We start from the raw sequence: 20,325 nt of genomic DNA, 5'->3' as shown, positions 1-20,325 counted from the left end.
CATTGTTTTATTGCAGCCAGCAAGTTTGCCGGTGGATCTGTGCAGATGTGCAAGAAACAAATGCATCAGTAAGAAAAGAACCGGTGGTTGATGATGCCTCAGAGGAGTGACACCATCTATTAACTAACTCACTAAATTGCTTATTATGCTGTAAATAAAACACAAAGGCATTCAACAAACAATTACTAATTGGCTTGGGACAAAACAATTGAGTGTGTGTTGGGAGTCCCCCCCCCCCAATACGTTGGGAATAAACAAACGGCATATGGGCTTGAATTGTTTATTATAAATCATTTACATTACAAAGTAAGACATTAGTCGTTGCCATATCCATCCAACCATCTTGTGTACGAGGAGCAGGACAGTGAAACAGCTGGTCAGAAATGTCTGCCTTGCTTAATGAAGGGGAGGAGGGAGGGGGTTCTTGTTTCAGTGAAGAGAAGGATATTGGCACAGTTAATAATGATCCCGTTACTATCAAGAAGAAGCTTGTTGATCCACACAGACACAGAGACACACGTAGAGACTCATGAACCTTCAAGTACAGCTGCTGTGACTCTTTCAGCTCAGGAATCAGTCCTGATGCATATGAAACTTTAAAAAAAAAAAAAGAAAAGAAAGAAAAAGACAGATAAAGCAGCAAAGATGAGAAGAGGCAATGAGTGAGACGAAACAGCAGGGAGCTTGATTCTCCTTCTGGTTGGCCCTGTGTCGCACCCTGTGGAGGAGCTGGTCCACCGGCAGACCAGACTCCTTCCCCGCGTCGTCGTTCCTGATTCTGCTTGTGATGATGAAGAGCGCCGCAACGACCCGACTGAAAACAACTCGTCTTCACTGGTTCCCAGGAAGGGTTTTGGTCTTTTCCCTGTTCTTTACCATATATATATATATATATATTTATTTAGTTTTTTTTAATAATCTTTAAATAAAAATGTTTTTAAAAATCATCTACAAACCTATAATTTCTATAAATTACAGCTTAAACCCAGTGGTTAAAGCCACAGCGGAAAAATTTTTGCAGTAGAAAAAACTGAGAAAGGGAGCGATTCGACCTCGGAGTCCAGCAGTGACTGAAAGATCAGTAGAAAAAACAAACATCGTTACAACAGCAAACCGATAAAGATGTGGCCAAAGTAAGAGACTTGGTGAGTCTGTTTTCACGTGAGGCTGCAGAGTCCGATCTCAGAGAGGCGCCTGCACGCCGACCGGCAGCCTCGCACCGCGTCAGTGTGTGTGTGTGTGTACAGGATAGGACTCATCGTGTGTCTGCATCTTGTGTGTGTGAGTGTTGTGTTATCCTCCTCGAGTGAGCAGCTCTTGGGCCCATGTCTTGATGGCGGCGGTGGTGTGTTGGAGCAGCTGCCACGTGGAGTTGGTGAAGGCCAGAGCGTGGCCCTGGAGGCAGGAGACCGACACCTCGCCACTGAAACCAAACACAGAAGGACAAAGACGCTCCGATGACACCGCTTCTCCTGAACGCGTCTGTCCCAACGCAAAGTTGCGACTGTTTTTCCCCAACGTGCCGTAAACACATTGCGTTAAATTTACATTTTACCACCAACGTTTTAGAGTAACCAGGTTTGGATCAAACAGGTGGTCAGACCGAAACCTTGAAAGACGTTGGATACTGACTTGCAGGACTCCTGCAGGTTGGTCCACGCTCGCTGCAGCAGCTCAGAGATGTACGTCAGCGCCGGGAGGACGTAGTTCTGATGGAGGAAGATGAGGAGCTCCTTCAAATATGCCAGCAGCTGGAACACGCTGTCGGGCGTGTTGGTGTACACCTGGGTGGAGAGACGGAGCGCAGACGTCAGGCGTCGCCACGCGTTTTACAGCAAGAGACTGCAGGTTAAATAAAAGACGCGGGGGTTCTTACCCAGTCTATGACCAGCGGCGTGGTTTCTTTCACCCACAGGATAAACTGCGTGGTGTTTTCAGAGATGAACACAGCTGCCGTTTTTGTCTTTTCCAAACCTTGTTCCATCAACGGTCCCACAACCCGCGCACACTCAGAGTAATAGTAAGGAGTGTTCTTCTCCAACCAGCTGCACACAAGGCAGAGACTATTGAACACATACCGGGAAATGCAAATATCTCCACTGGGGTTCAGTTGTAAAACAGAGAAACGTGTCTATCTGAAGGAAAGGCAGTACATATTTACAGAGATATCAAAATACTGCTCAAATAAGCGACATTTTATGGTGACTTTTAACTGGATTGTATCTCAGAGTCGTTCGTAATCGATAGCTTTAACTGGATCCCGATGTGACAGAAACAAAAGTTGGTACAAAAGTCCAGAGAGTCAAAGTGTGAAATAAACAAGACGCTATCCAACATGCTCGGAGGCTGAAGTCGTACCCGAAGCCTTGTTTGGAGTACAGTGTTATTTTGCTCCAGGCCTGCTGAGACACCGCCGTGACGCCCGACGTGTGCAGGTACTTGGCTGTGGTGGAATCTAAAAAAAACAACAGGAAGCACAACAGTTACTTCAACGGACGCGGCGTGTTCGAAGGGTTTCCACGACCCGATGAAACGGCGCTCGGACACCTGCGACGGAGCCGTGAGATCGAACGTCGTGAGCGACGAAGCCCGCGGCGAACACCAGCAGGACCAGGAGCAGTTTGGACCAGGGGAAGCCGCGACCTCGCATCTTCACCTGCAGATTCTGGAGACAAGAGGACCAGCAGCTTAAGAAAGATAACCCATGTTTCACTGTTAGAAAAACAGTGAAACATTAGAATTGGAAACTGAGTGACTGGCGTCTCACCTGGCACAAGTTATTGCACTCCTGAAGCTCTTGAGATTCAACGGAGTCCCTCATCTCTTCATTGGTCACTTTGAACGACTGGATTGTTTCTGCAAGGTTTGTCCGCAGCTGGAAAATAAACAGAACTAAAGTTAACTTTTGACTTTGTGGCTGCAGGACATTGGCTTGTGTGACTAATAAAGTGGCAGTGTGCAAATACTAAGCATCTCTTAAAGGAGGAACGTTTGATTTATGAACCGTCTAAGAGCACAGAGGAGGTCGCACCTTTGGTGGGAGGATATTCCAAGACTTCAATAAGTGGTTTAACAGCAGACTGTAGAAAGAAGAGACGCACCATCAGTAATGTAAATTCATTTATATATCAATGCCTGAAATCCTGACAAATCACAGCATCAATATTTTTAAACCTGAGTCAAAAAATCCACAGCATGCACCTTTTTTTTGTTATCAACACAAAAATGAAAATCAAACAGTGAAACATTGCTAAGCCATTATGCAAACATTAAAAGTTAAATTCATATATGTATATAAACGTACCTGGACTGGGGTAAGTGTTTGGTGTAGAGCTGCCGCCAAACTCCTAAACTCTGTACATCTACACACAGACACTCCGTCATGCTGCTGAGGAGCTGCAGAAAAGCACAGGAGGACAACATGAACAGTCCGACTCCAGTTTAGGAGCTTCAGTTCCAGTTCAGTGCAGCTCAGCATTACATTTCTATCACCAAAGCGTCAGTGCTGATCGACCGTGTGTGACGAAAACATCACGAAAGACAATTTGCGTGTGTCACCTCTCTCTTCATGTCGTCCGGACAGTGCGGCGTGGCTCTGGACAGGAAAGATGGCAGGTACGTGTGCAATGTGCTCTCGGGCTTGGCTCCGAACGCAAGGACCTTCAGTCGAGGATACAGACGCCGGAGCTGCTCCTGCAGACTGCACACGAACAAAGACTTAGTACATTTTACAACTTTAGGTAAACAAGATGAAAAAATAAAAAAATGTTTGTTACTTCTGAAAAGAAAATGTGTCAACAATCTAAAATATTATGCCTTTTTAGTCAGATATTCTCTTATTAAACTAACAAACTTATTTTTCGATTGTGTTTGATCTGAATCATCAGAGCTTCAGTGTCTACAGCGCCTTAGTTCTGCAGCTTGTGTGTATTAGAATGATACAGAACGAGAGAAAGTGCTGTGTGTCGGCATCAGTGGAAACTTACTTGGACGACAGCGCATTTTTAGGCATAAAAGCAAAGTCTAGAAGAGGAAAGAACTCTTTGGGACCCATGATACCAAATCCCTTCGTCAGGTTTGCATGAAGTCTGAGAAAAGATGGAAGAAAAGAAAGAATACTTTAAAAAAATGCTCTCACCACTCACCCGTGACGAAAAATGCATTTAATTAATTTCTGTGACTATTTCAGTTAAAATCTCAAACATATTTTCAAGTCAGACTCACAGTAGAAGTCTCTCCAGATAGGCGATGGCATACGAGGACAAGGACTTCACTCCCAGTACAGGAAGCATGATACCCAGCCACACTGAAACACAAAGCACAACAATACTCACCATTTAAACGTTTCAGCTTTATTAGCAGCTTATGAGCAGATCCAGCACAATAAATTAACTCCTGCTCCAAAAGAAGAACAAGAGCAATCCTTTCATTTTGTATTCAGTTGTTTGTGTTCGATTAGTGTTTGTCAGTAAGGATGTAAAGGATTTCGTAATGGCGAGGTCCAATAGCAAATGTCACAAAGGGCCAACATGACGGTGCAAAGCATCATGGGACTGTTAACTTTATTCAGTGTTCATGTAAACGGGCCAATCTGATATCTCAAATGGAAGATATTCAATCAGACTGAAACGACCAAGTAAACAAGGCCACTGAGAGAATACGAGGGATGTTTTGCTTCTGAATGACACACTTGTTTCTTTTATTTATCTTTGGGGAGTGAAATAATACTCAGTAACCCTGGAGGGGTTCTTTTTTTGAAGGTGGTTATTTAACCTTCTAAGAATATTCATCTGCTCATGCCCACATGCTGCAATCTCTGCAGAGAGAGGGGGAGAGAGAGAGAGAGAGAGAGAGAGCGAGAGCGAGACAGAGAGAGAGAGAGAGAGAGAGAGAGAAAATGAAGCAACTGGCTGTCAGAGGATGTCTTACAGCTCTAATGTTGCATCAGTGACCTCCAACCCTGAATGTTCTGCTGACACATGTTGGAGAAGTAGGGAAGGGGTAGACGGAGACACAACAGGAACCAGAGTTGACAAAAACAATGGTGTCTCGATATGTCGAAGGGTATATACAGGATTCATGTATGTAAAATGTGCTGCGGGTGCATTTATATACCTCTTAGTCCCTGACTGAGATCATAAAATCCTGCTTGTCCCAGAGCCCACATGATGGTGAAACACTTCACTGGTCGATTCTGAACGGAGCGCAACAACTCCAGATACTGGAGAGGGAGGGAATGAGCAGAGATACAGATTACCAAACGGCACTGCGTGTTTAATGCGACATACAAATTCAACTGAAACTGGTTTGTTTTATAAGAAAGAACGGAGCAGAAAAAGTGATGGTTGTCTCCAGGTCACTCACATCTGGCAGGTTTTGGGTCGCTATCTTGGGTTTGTCCTGCAGGATTGCCTGGATGCAAACTCGGTATCCATGCAGAGGTTCCCCTGGAAACATGGAGGAAACACACACAAAAATGATTTATTTGTTGTTAAAAAAAGAAAAGAAAAACAACAAGTCACTTGTTGAAATAGTTCACTGCCACTGAGATGATCTATATTTAGTCTTAAAGCAATCAAACAGTGGTTTTGTTTCCTCTTCCAAGCTCCAGAATGTACCTGACTGTCTGTCCAGCACCCTGAGCATCGTATAAACACAGTGGTCGAAGAAATCTGGCAGAATGTTGCTGCAGCGTCCGATCAGGCCTTTGATGACGCCCTTCAGCTCTTTTCCAGTAAGGCAGTATGGGTAGTCTGCGACAGAAAAGAAAAAAAAAAAAAAATCAAACGGAGGGATTGGGAGTTAGATGCAGCCGTGCGACGTCATCTCTGCGTGAACCGCGGACTCTGACTGACCGTGAGCGTAGCTGCTGAGTATGGGCTCGTTCTCCGGGGCAGTCAGGTGGAGGTTGAGGTATCCTGCCAGGTCTTTGACCCACACCGAAGGGTTTTCTGGGAACAGGGTTTGACTGCGAGCCAACTGCTCCTTCAGGTCCCCGATATCCAACTGCAGACACAAGAGAACAGCGAGGCACATCAGAGGCAACACGTCCTTCGGGCAGAAAATAAATCGTGTGGCAGCATGTGATGGCTCGGTCTGGACACATGACAACGTCGCAATTGTTTCTCGGAGTTCGATCGCAGTATTTTTGGCATCATATGGATTCTGATGAGGCCGTTTTCAGTTTTAACATGAAACTTGAGCATAAAAAAAAAAGCAGATTTCATGAAAAAGCAGAGAAACTTTTCATTACTCGACGTAGAACTCAAACTTCAAAACAAAAAATCCCGAACTCAGTCGTGTTACTCACGGCTTTGAAAGCTTCCTCCAGCGTTTTGTGAGTCGCCGGTGTGGCCGTACTGCTGGGCTGCACTTTCTTGGTGGGTTTACTCGACGGGGTCTTCTTGCCGGCAGCCTCGGCCGGCGGAGGAACCTGCTCCTTATTCTGTTTCTTCCTTTCCATCTTTTCAAAGCCGTCGTACAGAGTCTCCGACATCTTCAGGGGCGCTGAGGGAAACGAACCGGCAGCGGTCAGTTACTCTGAAGTTACTCCTAAGCTGCCTCAGCCCTGAAAATCAAACGGCTCCAAGAAAGCCGGAGCATGTCTCTCCCGGGCTGCTCACTCTCTCACATTCAGCGCTGTGCTTGTCGCCTCCCCCCCCACACACACACACAGCTTGCGCAACACTTATCCAGAGCAAAATTCATTACAATTCACAAAGGAGCAGAGTTAATACCAAGCAGCATGTATCCCCTTGTTTTGTACTCAGTGTTAGTTACTCAAGGAGTCAGTGTACTATATACAGTCTTTTACATGGCTTTGTTCTTGTTTTGTGGTTATTACAGCTGCAGATATACAACAATTCACCTGGAGATTGAAAATTCTAAAGATCTAAAATAAAAGACAAAGAGATAGGAAGAAGGGAAACAGTGAATTAAATATGAGGTTGCTGTGAGAAAAAGGTGAGTAGGGTGTGTTTGTACATATGTAGGAATGCATTACACATACACAATGGCAATACGGCTTTAAAGTTAATGATATGGTTTTCTGTAGAACCTTTGTTGATACCAAAAGCTACAATTATAAACGGTATGTAAAGGTGAGTGACAAGCCACAACCGAAAATACTGTACAAATCTTTCACAGCTAAGAGATTTGGTATCGAACCGAGTTTGAGCCCCTCTATGCAAGGTTTTTTTTAAGAAACTACGTGGTTATAAGCATTAGAAAGAAATATTTTGAATAAGAAAGTGCACTTGCAGTGTTAAATTCAACACATTTCATGCAAGACTAAATTGATTTATTTCTGACTTGCAGTTTTTGTCAATTGCTACAATATTTTTAATTGACCATTGTTAGTTTCGAGGAAAGACAGAGTTCTCAATGGTCAGTTGCCAAGTACAGGGTTAAACCACTGTCAGACTAAAGAAAACACTCATAGAAACGCATTCATCCACCCATCATCTACACCACCTTATCAAGCTCAGAGCTGCAGGTTATTGGAGTCGATCACAGAGAGCAACATGTGGAGGCACGGTAGGCTGGACAGGTTGGCAGTCCATTACATTACTACACTAATATGACTGGGCCTGGTGTCCACATGTCATGCTAAAGTCAGTATTTAAAGTCAGTGTTTCATCAACCAAACTCATGTTGCAGAGACTGACCTCCACAGCACTCAGCTATGGAGCCACACTACTGTACACAGGAATCGGTCAGACCCGCCCACAAACTCCAGCAGTTGTTGACAGAAGTCCCCAGTTGTCCAGTGATGGTTCAACTGTACACGTTTCAGAGAAACTTCAATCTATATTTGCACCGAGATGTCAACACCTCCGTTGTCTGTTCTTAACGTTACCGTCTGCAGACAAATATTCATAATTCAACTGAAACCACTTCGTCACAAGCTGGCAGGTTTCCAATAAAGACCATGTGTTTATTGTGAATATTAATAAGAGATTAAATCACGCATTCCCACAAATAGCCCAGTAAGGCCGGTTGAAAGCAAACCAGCAAGGGAAACCCTGACAGCTGAGCTTGAAGTACTAAGACTATGTACCAATACTGCCTATTAAGACAAAACGTATACCTCCAAGTGTCACGATATTAGTCATTCCCAGAGACGGTGGCTTGACAAGAGAAGACATCTGCTGCAGTGAAACATAGTACAGCTCTCGCACAGAAAGGAAGAACTGAATGTGAAGAGCGGGAAATACTAGAAAGAATCACAGAAGCGAATTGACTTGAAGGGATGAAGGCTAAAACTGAAGCAACTGTGCACCGCTCCGGAAAGTACCAAATGGATTAACAAGTCTTTGCTTCAATTAATATTTTATATTTCTCAAATTTCTAGAAAAAAAAATGCAATAGGCTCTTATGATTGTAACACACCTGAAACAGAGGGATATATTCTCAAGGGAAGGAGTTACTGTGCGATGCTAATTAAGAGCAGAGGCGCTCCAAAAATAGAAAGTTAACAAGGAAGATTAAATGAATACCTGAGAAATGTTTACGAGCATAACGGATTATGAAAGGCTTGCAGCATACTGTGCACACTGAACACAGTGCTGGTATTATCATATAGAGCTAGATACATTTAAAAAAACAATTATGGATATGTATGAAAGGCGAACATCATTATTGTGGTCCTTATTCCACCACAACACATCTGTATTGTTCCATGGCGTGTTGACCAGATGGTACGAGGGCCCTCAATCTCAGACTACAGCAAAGAAAGTTGGTAATTGATGAATCCCGGTTGTCCATGAACACAAATATTTATAAATAATCATAAAAGGTTCAGGCTAAGAAAAATCGCTTTTGACAAAATCTGATCAAATGTCTCCCATCCTGCCATATGTACGCTGTTCGCTTGACAATCAAAGAGCTTATATGCTGAAATGTTTGGGCACCACTCTTCCAGGATTCCTGTTGGTCAGCGTTGAGCGTAGACGGGGTGTAATCTGAGGAGTGGTGCTGCGCCCAATTGACCTCAGGATTCTCACACCAGCAGAAGAATAGCTGATGGGACGCCTCACATGGAGACGGAGCAAATCGCCTCACACTGCAGAAACCAAAGTCCTGCTCATCTGATCACATGTCCGTCCCCGTCTGCCTTCCCTAAAGAATGGATGGTTCCCATTTTTCACTGGCAGACTGATATTTAAGATACAGACTAATTGTGTTTTAACAGCTTCTGCTGGCATTTCAGGGAAGATAGTTTAAGAAAAAAAAAAAAACATTGGTTGATAACTAAAAAGAGGCAGTTTATTAAAATAGTTTTTTTTTTCACTTTTATTCATCAAATATCATACTTGACAAAAAATATATAAGAAAACAAGTATTAACAAAAGACATACTAAGTGTAATTTCACTGGTATAAAGTAACATTATAATGTCTGATTTTGCTGCAACACTCCAATTTCCTAAAACATTTCCTCCTGTCAGATACAAAAGCTTCGGGCCATACTGAGGAGATGTTAAATAAGCCAGAACTGAAACCGCAGCCAGAACGGTCTCATGATCCACAGCACAACGTCTGAAGTTAACAGAGTTAACACGTCGTCTTGTTCAATGTGTGGTTACACTGATCACATCACAGCCTGCAGGTTATTCCCTCAGAGCAAAGAATGAGCCAAATTGCACTGTAAAGATCAACGCATTTAGGACTATGTGAGAAGGACAGATTATTTACTAAAAAGAAATAAACAGGAGATATTTGGGTTTGGTTTTTTGTACAGAACCTTTACACTGTCTCGCTGATATTGCTGCCAGGTCACTGTGATCCAACGGACTTTGGACAGGATGATTCTCAGATAAAAGTGGAAGGTCTGTGGGGAGTTATGAATATAAATAGAATAGGTATACAATAGGTACACAGCACAAACACATTAGGACGGCACAACATTAATCAAATACTTTAAAACATTTGGATTTATATACTATACAAATTTCAGCCATATTCACTTTCTTTAAAGACGCACCTGCATTGTTGCAAACATTTTTGGAGTGGAGATTGCAGATGCAGTATGGAATAGAGACTCTGCTAATGTTGATATAAATTACTGAACAGATTTGATAGCCGTCAATTAAAGGAAGAAACCTTGGGCTTATAACAGGACAGAAACGGATGTTACTAAAATGTACAAATATGCTATTGGGCTGTTCAACAGATGTGGAAGTCAAAAAGCAGCCCTGCTTAAATGTGGTGCAAAGTGCAGTAGAAATACAGCTGGGGGGGGGGGGGGTGCAGAGAGAAAGACAGGAGGCTGCAGGGAGGCAGACTGATCCTGGGGCTGCAGATACATCAGGGGGCAGCAGATAGATGGATCGGGGGCTGCAGGGAGACAGAAGGTTGGGGGGCTACAGACAGATAAATCTGGGGGCAGCAGATAAGACAGGAAGTCAGGGGGGTGCAGAGGGCTATAGGTCAATAAATAGATCAGGGGGTACAGGTTACTCAACAGATCACGGGGGAGGGGGGGGGGGCATCAGATAGCTCCTTCAGTGATGACGTAGACTTTGTTGACACTGCGAGAAAAGCTGCTAATAAGCTAACCTCCGCTCACACTAGCTAAGCATGCAACTCCTCCGAGGTGTGTGTGTGACGGAGACACTCGGCCTCAGTGTTCAGAGAGGACGGCTGGTTGAGTCGAACACAAGTCAATTAAAGTGTGGACCCTCCGAAACGGAGCGGCGAGGCTGCAAACAGGAACTACATCACGTTACTTCTGCGCGAGGCTAAGCTACGGCGGTTAGCCTGTCAACTAAAGGGGGGACGGCGAACACGTATCTTCGTTGTGTAGCTTTACTACCGAGGAGATACGGTTGAATAAAGGCAGTTTGCTGAGGACTCGGGTCAGTCTCCATCTTCCTGTGTGACCGCGGGGTGTCGGTGCCCAGCGGGCCGTGCTCACTTACGCCTGGACGGCTGGTTGGATTCGGCCAGGGCTTTCCTCCCCCCGCCGCCGTTCTTCTTGTCCGCCGCGTTGTTTTTCTTGCCTTTCTTCACCACCTCCCATTTGCCGGCCGAGCCGTTATTCGAAGCCATGTCTGCGTGTGTCACTTTCGGGTGTTACTTTCGGGCGTCCGGGTCTCCTTCCTCCGTGCTCTATGGAAACGGCTCCTGGGTCTTTCGGCCGTCCGCGTGCCACGTCTCTCTGACGGCGTGACGTCAGGGTGACGCGTCTGAACCGTTAAGTTTCAACGATACGTGTCAGGACACGATATCGATTAAAGTAATGTTTGAAAAATGTTTTCCATATAAACAATGTTTATCCGGAGCTCTTTTTATGTGGCGAGATGTTATAAAACTTTAAGCAGCCTTTTTTTTCCCTTTCTTAAAAATGTTTAATTCAGCATCGTTAAGGAAGAATTTAGTAAAAATTATCTGTTTCTAAGTATAAGTAAAATTATTATTTGAGAAAACGCAATTAATGACACAGCAAATGAAATTAGAAAATAAATCACAGAATTTCTAACCTTAATTGTACTTTTCATTTATTTATACCCTTCCTTATATTGATAAAGTGTATAGTTCTGGGGTGTCCAGCCCATTTTACGAAGTAGACACATGTCCAATTTAGTTTAATTCAATTCAATAAGTATTTTTCTTCATACTCCTCAGAAAATATGTAGTTGCGACCCTGGGTGAAAGTCACTTGTCTCATGACTACGGTCTAAATCAGGGGTGGGAACCTTGGTCCTCGAGGGCCACAGTCCTGCATGTTTTTGGATGTTTCCCTGCTCAAACACACCTGAGTTCTTATAATGAGGGTCTCCAGAAAGCTTGATAAGAGCCACTAATTGCCATCAGCTGTGTTGATGTGAGGACACATTGAAGGACCAGGGTTCACCACCACAACACCACAATAGTTAATTGTGTGTAATAGGAACAGTGTGGCTCACTAGCAAAGGAAAAAAAAAAAAAAAAACAGTCTCACAGAAGATAGAAACACAGTGACTTTTCTTGAACCTCAGAGCTTTATTTCATTCCAACAGAAACTGCAAATAATGTAAGTTAGTCACATGGCCGTCATAGCAACAATCAAAGAGCGAAGGTCTGATGTTTTCTCCTCCTAACTTCAATCACAACTGTTCAACAAACCTTTAGTGTTTTGGCAGCCACTGTCGTGTTTTAACACTATGCAACATATGAAAAATCAATTAAATACAACAACAGAAGAGTAATGATAGCAGCTAGAATGTTTAGCCAAATTTACACTGTCAAACATTAGTATTTAGTAGTGTCTATCTGTCTGTCTGAATTTAGTCTTTTTATTTTTTGTTCGTCCAGTATTAATTACAAAGACTGACATTTGGCGGCTAAATTTTATACTGATGCCTCTGACTTGGACACTGAGGATTCCATCGCAAAAAAAAACCCAAAATAAAACTAATTTTCATTAAAACAAATCTAAAAAATATAAAATTGCATCTTCTTGTATCTTTGTGGCTGTAGCCAGTCACTGCATGTTGGCATTTTAAATCATTTCAGTCAGTTTATTTTGCTACATTTAGTGCAAGACCTTTATTTTCCCAACATCTAAAACCACTTTATTTCAGAAGCTCTATAGAGCAGATAAAAAAAAAAAAAAGATAAATAAATAAAAACATAAATACCCCATGCTGTTTCCTAAACAAGCAATCAGAAGTAAAACCTCTGGAGTGATGAATAAGAACATACCGGTGATGGTTTTACCTCTTTTACCTTTTAAAATTTGTATTTAATGCCTCTACAAGTGAGCAGTTCAAAGTCTGTGATATGTCTGCGGTTCTAAATGTTCACGTGTCATCATATGCAATATGAATCAAAAAAATATATCCATGTGCAGACCTCTCTTCATCATTTTTTACTAACTTCATAATCTCACCTTGTACAATTTTCGAGCTGAACCATCGTAAAATCGATCACGCTGTGGAAAACATTGTGTGGTTTCACACGTGAACTCTGGAAAGAACCCAGATGCTCCTGTGCCTCTTGTGGTCGCCGGTTGGGAGTGCTTGGTGAGAGAGAAAGTGCCTTGCCCTCCTCAGACAGACGGATTCATAAGCACTGTTGGCATCAGTGCTGCCACCCTGTCATCTCAATGCTGTTAACCTTAAAACCCTGGACGGACCGGCGGAGCCGCCGTCTCGTCTGCTAACAGGTCAGAATAAGTCGAGTAGAACAATCCAGGCTGCCAGGACCAAGTCCACTCAGGTCTGGGTTAAGTGTCCGTTTGCTAGTAAAAGTTTGGGGAGCCAGGATGTCCTCCCCCCACATGGGGGGGAGGAAAGAAACCTTGTTAAAAAAAAAAAAAAAAAATTAAATAAGAGGAGGGGAAATAAAAGAGGGGCCAATATTAGGGTCAGATCAAGGAATGAGAGATGGAGGAAGGGTGATGGAGAGATGAGGATGAGTTCAGAACTCCTCTGAGTCTCCTCGTGCTCCTTCGTCAATGTCCTCGTCCTCTGGTGGCGCGAATCCATCCTGCAAACACATTTCATGTCAGTGTTGTCTCAGTGACTCTTTAGGACAAATCTCTTCAAATAAGACTTTTTTTTTAAATTTTATTTTGATTTCCTGAATGTGTTTATTGCAAATTTGTCCTGATTAACCTTCATTCTTCCCACATCGCATCACCCTGCAGTGCTTCAGCTAATATGTCGCAATTAAACCCGTCTTCTATCTGTCTGCTATGTCCACCTGACTAAAATGCAGCTTGAAAGCTTTCCCAAATTTAACATATTAGAACTCGTCTGTCTTTATTTTGATTGCTGTGTAATTGATTTGGGACATTGCTGGAGACAAACGCTGCAGAAAAGAAAGAAAGAAAGAAAAAATCACATTATCCAATAATGGCTGATTATAAGAAATCAGATTAATCAATTAATAAAATTGTCAACAACAAAAGTTGCGCCAACAGAATCCACGCGAGATCTCTATCACGTTGTCAATGCGTTTCTGAATGAAATTCGTCATTACACATAGACAAACACGGATTTCCAGCGTCATGGAAACGCCAGAGAATTCCCAAGGCAAGATCCCGTTTGTACACCCCATCTCATAGGATCTCAATTCACACTGGAAAAGTGAATAATGATCAGTTTTACAATATTCAATACTGCTTTTTTGGCTTGAAGAGTCTTCTTTTGAGAAAGTCTGGGTTTTTTTTTCAGGGGGCTAAATCGTTAATATTTTCACTGGTGACATCAGTTGACAAAACGCTCTCAAATGACAAAACAGCCTCTTGTCGTTTATCTGATTTTATCTTTTATTCTTATTAGTACGTTTTATGCTCCTCAATTGGAGCACTTTGAGATTATAAAAAGGAAAGTGCATGTCAAATAAAATGTATTATTAATAATATAAATGCAACGATTAAGCGCTCCATTCATGTGTACTGAATACACAGTGTTGAAGCTACTCAGACAATCACAGGTGAATTATCAAACAACGTAGAAAGTGATTCAAAAGTAGCTGGGCAATGATCCAGGAACACACTCATGCTCACTTCACTGTAACGGCACATTAGAGTGTATAGTTTGTATGGTATTTACCTCTGTGGCGTACAGTATGTCTATAATTTTGCTGAGAACCGGGCCGCTGTCATTTTCATCCTCCTGGCAGATGAGCTCGATGTCTCTGAGCTTCCCGAAGTAGAAGTCTCTCTCTTTTTCCAGTCCGTCGATAGTCAACTTCATGTCCAGAACCTAAAGGCACACGTGTTGGGAGAGAACACAATACAACCAACACGTGTTGAACAGCAGCGCGGTAGACATAGATGAATAAATTATTTTGTTATCGGCTTTAATGACCGAAAAGGTTGCGTGAAGGTGAGAATGTGCTGAGTCAGTCCAGTTTGCCTGCAGTCTGTTTTACCATCAAATAAAGGAAAAGTGACCGTGAGCTCATTATTGTACAAAAAGAAGAAGTCTAAACCGGACACGATTTATATTCACAACAGTGCTTGAGCTTGAAAGCACCTCAATGTCACAGTGCATTTGCAAGAAAAGTCAGAAACAACTCTTTCCCTTCATTAAAGCTGAAGGGCGTGAGAGCTGCACAGGAACTTACAGACTGTAACGAAAGTGTGAAAAGAGGAGTTCTACCTGCTGGTGGAGCTCTATGATCTCAGCATCTCCTCCGTTGCGGGTCACGGGAGGGTTCCTGCGGGTTGCGATCTGCCTCTGCGGGGGGGGAACACTCTTCGGGGCTGTTGGTGACGTTCTCATGGGGGCTGAAATGACAGAACGCATGTTTAGAGACACGCACACACACACACACACACCGGCTCAGTAGGAAAAAAAAATCCAGGAGAACAAATGCACACATGCGACAACCAAAATCAACTACAAATAAGATGTGTCTGTTTTGTTTTTTTGAAGTTTGTTGTTGTTTCATCAGTCGTTTCAGTTTTCGAAAAAATAAAATATAAATACTGCATCGATATGAGCTCTGTGAGTTAAAATGATGGACGTTTTCTCGTCATTGGGCTGAAATGCTGCTGGGATGTCAGTGGAAATATTTCATATGCAGACCTTTCACTTTCAACAACCATTAACAAATGGTTATAGAGATTTGTATTAAAAAAATGGACACAAAAACAAGAGTTAGCAAAAAAATAGTTATTAAAATTGTTATGTTAAAATTGTTAGTTAAAAAAAATTAGAAATGAAGTTATTGCTTATGTTTCAAATGATCAAGTCAGCTGCTGATAAAATTGCCCAAAGAGCAATAACACAATATGATGGGGTCACAAAGTTCAAGTAAGAAAACAGGATGTCTTTACAATAGTGAGACCTCCCAAACAACAGATGTCAAGTGGACAAACAATCAGAAGATGCAATAAACTTGAGCGGATCGAAGCGAGTGACTCAAGAGTATTAATGGAGGCCAGAGCAGCACACACATGCTCAAACCAGGGGATGTTACCTGGATGAGAGGCTCTTTTAGGTTTGTGATGAATGGATTCACCTGAGGTCGAGGTGGGGGATGTTAGTTGTATGAGGAAAACGTGAGCAACGACACAGCAGACGTGTCTGCGCGGACCCATGCGACGTACGAGTGACGTACCTAGCTGAGGCGGCGGCGGCGTTCCTTCCTGGCCTTGCCGCGTGAGCAAGGGGTCGTACTCTTTTCCGTCGTAGTTTGCGTCGAAAAACTTCTTGAACCACTGAAGGAACTCAAAGTTGTCCTGGAACTTCCCCTTGACCAACTTCTCCACGGGGATGATCTGAAAGCACAAAGGAGATTTGTGAAGACCGAGAAAGTCGCAAGAGCAAGAATCCGAGGTTCAAGCTTGTTCAGGCGATGTCTGTTTCATTTGTAATCGATGGTTTTGGGGTGGCGCTCCAGGACTGTGCTGAGTGTCGGCCCTCTGCACACAATGAGTCATTTCCTAACTGTGGATTTAGGTTACTGCTTGACGTACCAAAAAAAAAGGATGGAATAAGATATTAACAGCTAAATATAGAGCAGTAGGTTACAGATGCCCCCTTGGGGGGAGTGGGGGGTGGTGGGGGGGGGGCGTCGATACAGCAGATGAGTATTTGATTAGTCTCAGGTTTTACACCAGATCACCACCCTGACATATCCTGAGCAGCTGTGGGTTCAGGCCTTGCTCAGGGGCCCGCAGAGAAACCGCACGGCCCTTATCTACTATAATCCAATAGAATCTTTTGAATGAGAAAAAGAAGTCATCGTTATGATTGGACTTGGGAAATGTTATATTTTCCACATTAAATCCGACATAAAAGACATAATTATCATCGTCTCTCTAATTTGTAAGCACAAATATGAGACCAGTATCCTAAAGCTTATTTCTATTATGTGTAATTTGTGTGTGTGTGTGTGTGTGCATGCGCTTTCACCTTGTCTACAGTCATTCTCTTGAACGCAGCCTGTAAGACCTTGAAATTGTGGATGTATTCATGCTCCAGTTTTGCAATGAACTTGACTTTCTTCAACAGTATGCACCCTGGAAACAGTATGTCCATGAACTGGCAGTAAGCGGCACCTTGAAGAAAGAAAGAAACAATCACCACAATTACAACATAACACTTTTTGCATTTATTCAGAGGCCTCACGTGATGGAAGCTCAGTGTGCGTGTTTACCTGTACATAGCTGCTCGATCTTTGTGTATGTGAGCTGGAGAGAGTCGTTGACCCACGCCAGCATGTCATGACGACTCAGGTTCTCGTTGGTCATCGAGGTGGAGTGGACATTCACCGCCATCCTCCTGGATCACACGAGATACGGTTTGTAGCAACTGGATGGGATACGTTGGATTGATCGCTGCCAATATGCTTTAATGGAACATAAATAGAGGTTTGCATTTCCAGAAGAAACTGCAAGCGTGAATGCTGAAGAGTGAATAAAGATGATCTGCTTGGAGCACAGCATCTCCATGGCAAGAGACGCTGAGCTCCGTTGATGTGCTTCACACAAGAGTTACAACATTAACTGAAACAATTTTATGTTGTAATAAATGTAGTAATAACAGAAAGGTTCTCTGACAGATTCTAGATCACTTAAAGCTCTGTATGTGTGTCAGACAAGGATGGGTGGATCACTCCTGGACGCTTTAATGAAAGAACCCTTCTCCTCCACAGATACAAGTGAATTATGGCTACTAATTCAGGAAAATTTAACTTAGTATTTTACTTTAAAAGCCATATTTACAGAGCTTTAAATGTGGTAAAAACTCCAAACTCCAAAACTACCAGCACTAGCAGGATGTAAGCGACTTTATGCTGAAGGAAAAATATGATAATACATTGGGAATGGTGAGCCATCATTGTATTTAGAAGTTTATTCACATACCTGTGCTGGGTGTATGTTGGTGTGTGCTGTTGAGAACGGCGTTGTGCTTGACGCCCTTATAGAAAAGACCTGGAGAGAGAAGACAATACAGCGACATCAGTCTTGTTATCATTCATATACTGCACTGAAAAGATAACCATAGATCAATACCTCAAAACCGTATACCCGCTGATAGGATATAAAACCTAAATAATTAAAAGGGGTAAACTAGCTTTCTCTCCTGTATTAATAATCTGTTGATTCTTGATCAGAAAATTGAGATAAATGCTGACGACATTGGTCAAGTCTTCTGTATGAGGTGACCGTAGGCAGGCTTGTTTCAGTGGAACAGCTTTATGCCTCAGAGTACTTCCACGAGCCGCCGACATGTCACAGGAAAACTAGCAGCCAGTCACTAGTTCACTCAGGAGGTCACTAATCTGTGCCTCAATAATCCTGTTAGTCCAGGTTCAACATGCTGTAACTCGTCACAGCGAGGCGTCACACTGGAAGAGCGAGACGGTGAAAAGTCCAACAATGATGCAGCATTTCCTGCGAACTGATGGCCTCTAAAGTAAACACACAGGATGTTGTGCTCAGCAATCACTTCCTGCTTGCGCAACATCACGGAGGTAGATACGCCGATGGCCTGTAAATCTGCCAGACAATCAGGAATCAGTAGGATTGCGGTCATAGTTATAGAATAAAATACTTTACGGAGAACAAGTTTGAGGACAGTCGGTGATTTGTGATAAGTTGCATAACTAAACCTAAACTTTCACGATTTACAAACACTCCTTGTGTTTATTTTGCAACGATCCGCTAGAGATCTTCAAAACCGACATCAAACGTGTTCATGCTCTGCATCTCAACAAACTCAGCCAATCAAACGGAGCCCTGCTGCTCTGCATCATGTTGACGGCAGATTGTACTTCACTTCATTACTTCTCAATTACAGTGTACCTGCTGGCAGCAGGCCAGGCTTCACAAGATCAAAAATCAAGGGAAGAAAGATGTCTTATTTACAAGTACAAATCTTGAAGCACACAAAAAATAAAATAAAAAAAAAATCATTTTGCAGCCCTCTCTGTCTTTCAATGTCTGCGGTGTCATTTATATATCAACACCATATCAATGATTTTGTTCCAGAGCATTCACTATCAAACATGGCAAATCTGTGCTTTCAGCTTATAACTATTCCAATAATGAGTATGAAATTCACACTAATCAGATTATGTGTCAATATATATGAATGCTTTTCAAACATTGGGGTGTGACTTGAATGTAGTTTTTTTTAGCTGCAGGTCATGTTAAAGGGTTATACAGAGTTTACAATACAGAATACAGCGTTTATAACTAAGCATTTTGTTATACAGCAATCTAGGTTTCAGCTATCAGCAAGTACATGCACAGACACTTTTTGCCATTTTACAATTTTTACATCACTCGAGTATCTATCTAATAATACCTGAGTATCTAATATCTATAATTTTTGAGAAATTATAAAGCAAAAAAACTGACAAACAGCAGTGAACTTTGAGTAATTCCACTGAATAACACGGCGAAGTGGCAGAACTCGGATGGACAACAAAGCTCTGCGAGGGACAACAAACATCAGTTATTAGCAGGCTGCTGTTGAGCCTCTGTGGGTTTCTCCCGGTTGTGGTGATCCCGTTATGTGGCCGCTCGGTACTGACTGGAGGTAGCAGTCAGCCAGCCGGTACCGGGTCCGGTTCACGGCTCCTTCTTTTTTTTTTAATTGACGTTCAGATCCGTTTGACGGCTCGACGGGAACCGTTATCACCGTGACCGGCCAGTTAGCACCCGGCTAACTACTTCCAGCGCTAATGCTCAAGCTCGGGGGGCGTTTGGCTGCTGTTACTGAATCCAGAGGATCTCCGGGTTGTTCAATTTGCCCGCAGATATGCAAGCGAAGATAAAATACTGCCGAGTGCGAGTGAAAACGAGACTTTTTATCCTTACGTTACCCCCCTCTGGAGGCCTTTCGGATAATACACACGCACTTACCAATGAAAGGAGGACCGACACCGACGGGACGCTTAAGTGCCCAACCGCGACGTGGATATAAAATATGCTCTAAAATATAAAATTTAAGTCCCCCAGAGAAGCGTTTTGAGAGAGGTTGACTTAGAAATACTCACAAAGTCAGCGTGCCGTTGTTCCGTTGCTACGACCCAAAACTGTCGCCACAGCAAGCTGAGCGAGACTGCTGCTCCCACATAAGCCGCCGACACTGCGCATGCGCGGCCCAGTGCAGGATTTCAGCACGAGTTTCAGTGAAACTGCGTTCGGTGGGCGGCCATGATGGGGCCAAGTGAAAGCGCGAGGACAGCCGCGTCAATATTCTTTTGTTACATTTTGCGATTTTCCACAATTTGAAATCGTAATTTATAGTTTATCACGATGGAAATATGTAACTTCGACTCAGCTGTCCAGCTTATATAACGTGAATTATCTATGACCTTCGCGTGATCTATACATTATAGACTATAGACTGTAATATAGGATGAGGTGCCTC

The 20,325-nt window shown here is 42.9% G+C and overlaps 2 protein-coding genes across 4 annotated transcripts; both read right to left on the bottom strand.

The window, feature by feature from the left end:
• Window positions 1–276: 276 nt before the first annotated feature.
• On the bottom strand, window positions 277–11,145 carry tmem214 (transmembrane protein 214). The gene is made up of 17 exons (XM_080514144.1): window positions 10,921–11,145; window positions 6,311–6,507; window positions 5,856–6,006; window positions 5,619–5,753; window positions 5,365–5,447; window positions 5,116–5,221; window positions 4,225–4,306; window positions 3,987–4,088; window positions 3,559–3,700; window positions 3,305–3,396; window positions 3,032–3,080; window positions 2,768–2,875; window positions 2,548–2,665; window positions 2,359–2,455; window positions 1,877–2,045; window positions 1,633–1,784; window positions 277–1,423 (listed from the first exon to the last, which is right to left on the bottom strand). Exons 1-17 carry the CDS (start codon window positions 11,048–11,050, stop codon window positions 1,294–1,296), a joined length of 2,043 nt encoding a protein of 680 aa, XP_080370270.1. The 5' UTR covers window positions 11,051–11,145; the 3' UTR covers window positions 277–1,293.
• Window positions 11,146–11,959: 814 nt separating this feature from the next.
• LOC308143377 (microtubule-associated protein RP/EB family member 3-like) lies at window positions 11,960–20,020 on the bottom strand. Of its 3 annotated transcripts, none has more exons than XM_080514156.1 (9): window positions 19,949–20,020; window positions 17,808–17,876; window positions 17,099–17,290; window positions 16,855–17,000; window positions 16,058–16,217; window positions 15,917–15,958; window positions 15,094–15,221; window positions 14,542–14,694; window positions 11,960–13,471 (listed from the first exon to the last, which is right to left on the bottom strand). In XM_080514156.1, the coding sequence occupies exons 3-9, from the start codon at window positions 17,217–17,219 to the stop codon at window positions 13,403–13,405; spliced, it is 819 nt and encodes a 272-aa protein (XP_080370282.1). In that variant the 5' UTR covers window positions 17,220–17,290; window positions 17,808–17,876; window positions 19,949–20,020; the 3' UTR covers window positions 11,960–13,402. The 3 variants fall into 3 exon arrangements, with proteins under 3 accessions (XP_080370282.1, XP_080370281.1, XP_080370283.1); XM_080514155.1 differs by having other exon boundaries at window positions 17,099–17,223; window positions 19,949–20,004; XM_080514157.1 differs by lacking the exon at window positions 15,917–15,958 and having other exon boundaries at window positions 17,099–17,223; window positions 19,949–20,004.
• Window positions 20,021–20,325: the final 305 nt, after the last annotated feature.

This window comes from Blennius ocellaris (assembly GCF_963422515.1).
Source record: "Blennius ocellaris genome assembly, chromosome: 18".
Lineage (NCBI taxonomy): Eukaryota > Metazoa > Chordata > Actinopteri > Blenniiformes > Blenniidae > Blennius > Blennius ocellaris.
This window is presented reverse-complemented; position numbering and strand designations above follow the sequence as displayed.

Coding starts and splice junctions, on each gene's coding strand:
- tmem214 (XM_080514144.1), bottom strand. CDS start 11,050: ATGGCTTCGAATAACGGCTCGGCCGGCAAATGGGAGGTGGTGAAGAAA. Junction 6,007..6,310: donor TGGAGGAAGCTTTCAAAGCC/GTGAGTAACACG, acceptor TTGTGTCTGCAG/TTGGATATCGGGGACCTGAA. Junction 2,876..3,031: donor GGAATATCCTCCCACCAAAG/GTGCGACCTCCT, acceptor TTTATTTTCCAG/CTGCGGACAAACCTTGCAGA.
- LOC308143377 (XM_080514156.1), bottom strand. CDS start 17,219: ATGGCGGTGAATGTCCACTCCACCTCGATGACCAACGAGAACCTGAGT. Junction 16,218..16,854: donor AGAGAATGACTGTAGACAAG/GTGAAAGCGCAT, acceptor TTGTGCTTTCAG/ATCATCCCCGTGGAGAAGTT. Junction 13,472..14,541: donor ACATACTGTACGCCACAGAG/GTAAATACCATA, acceptor ATGTGTTTGCAG/GATGGATTCGCGCCACCAGA.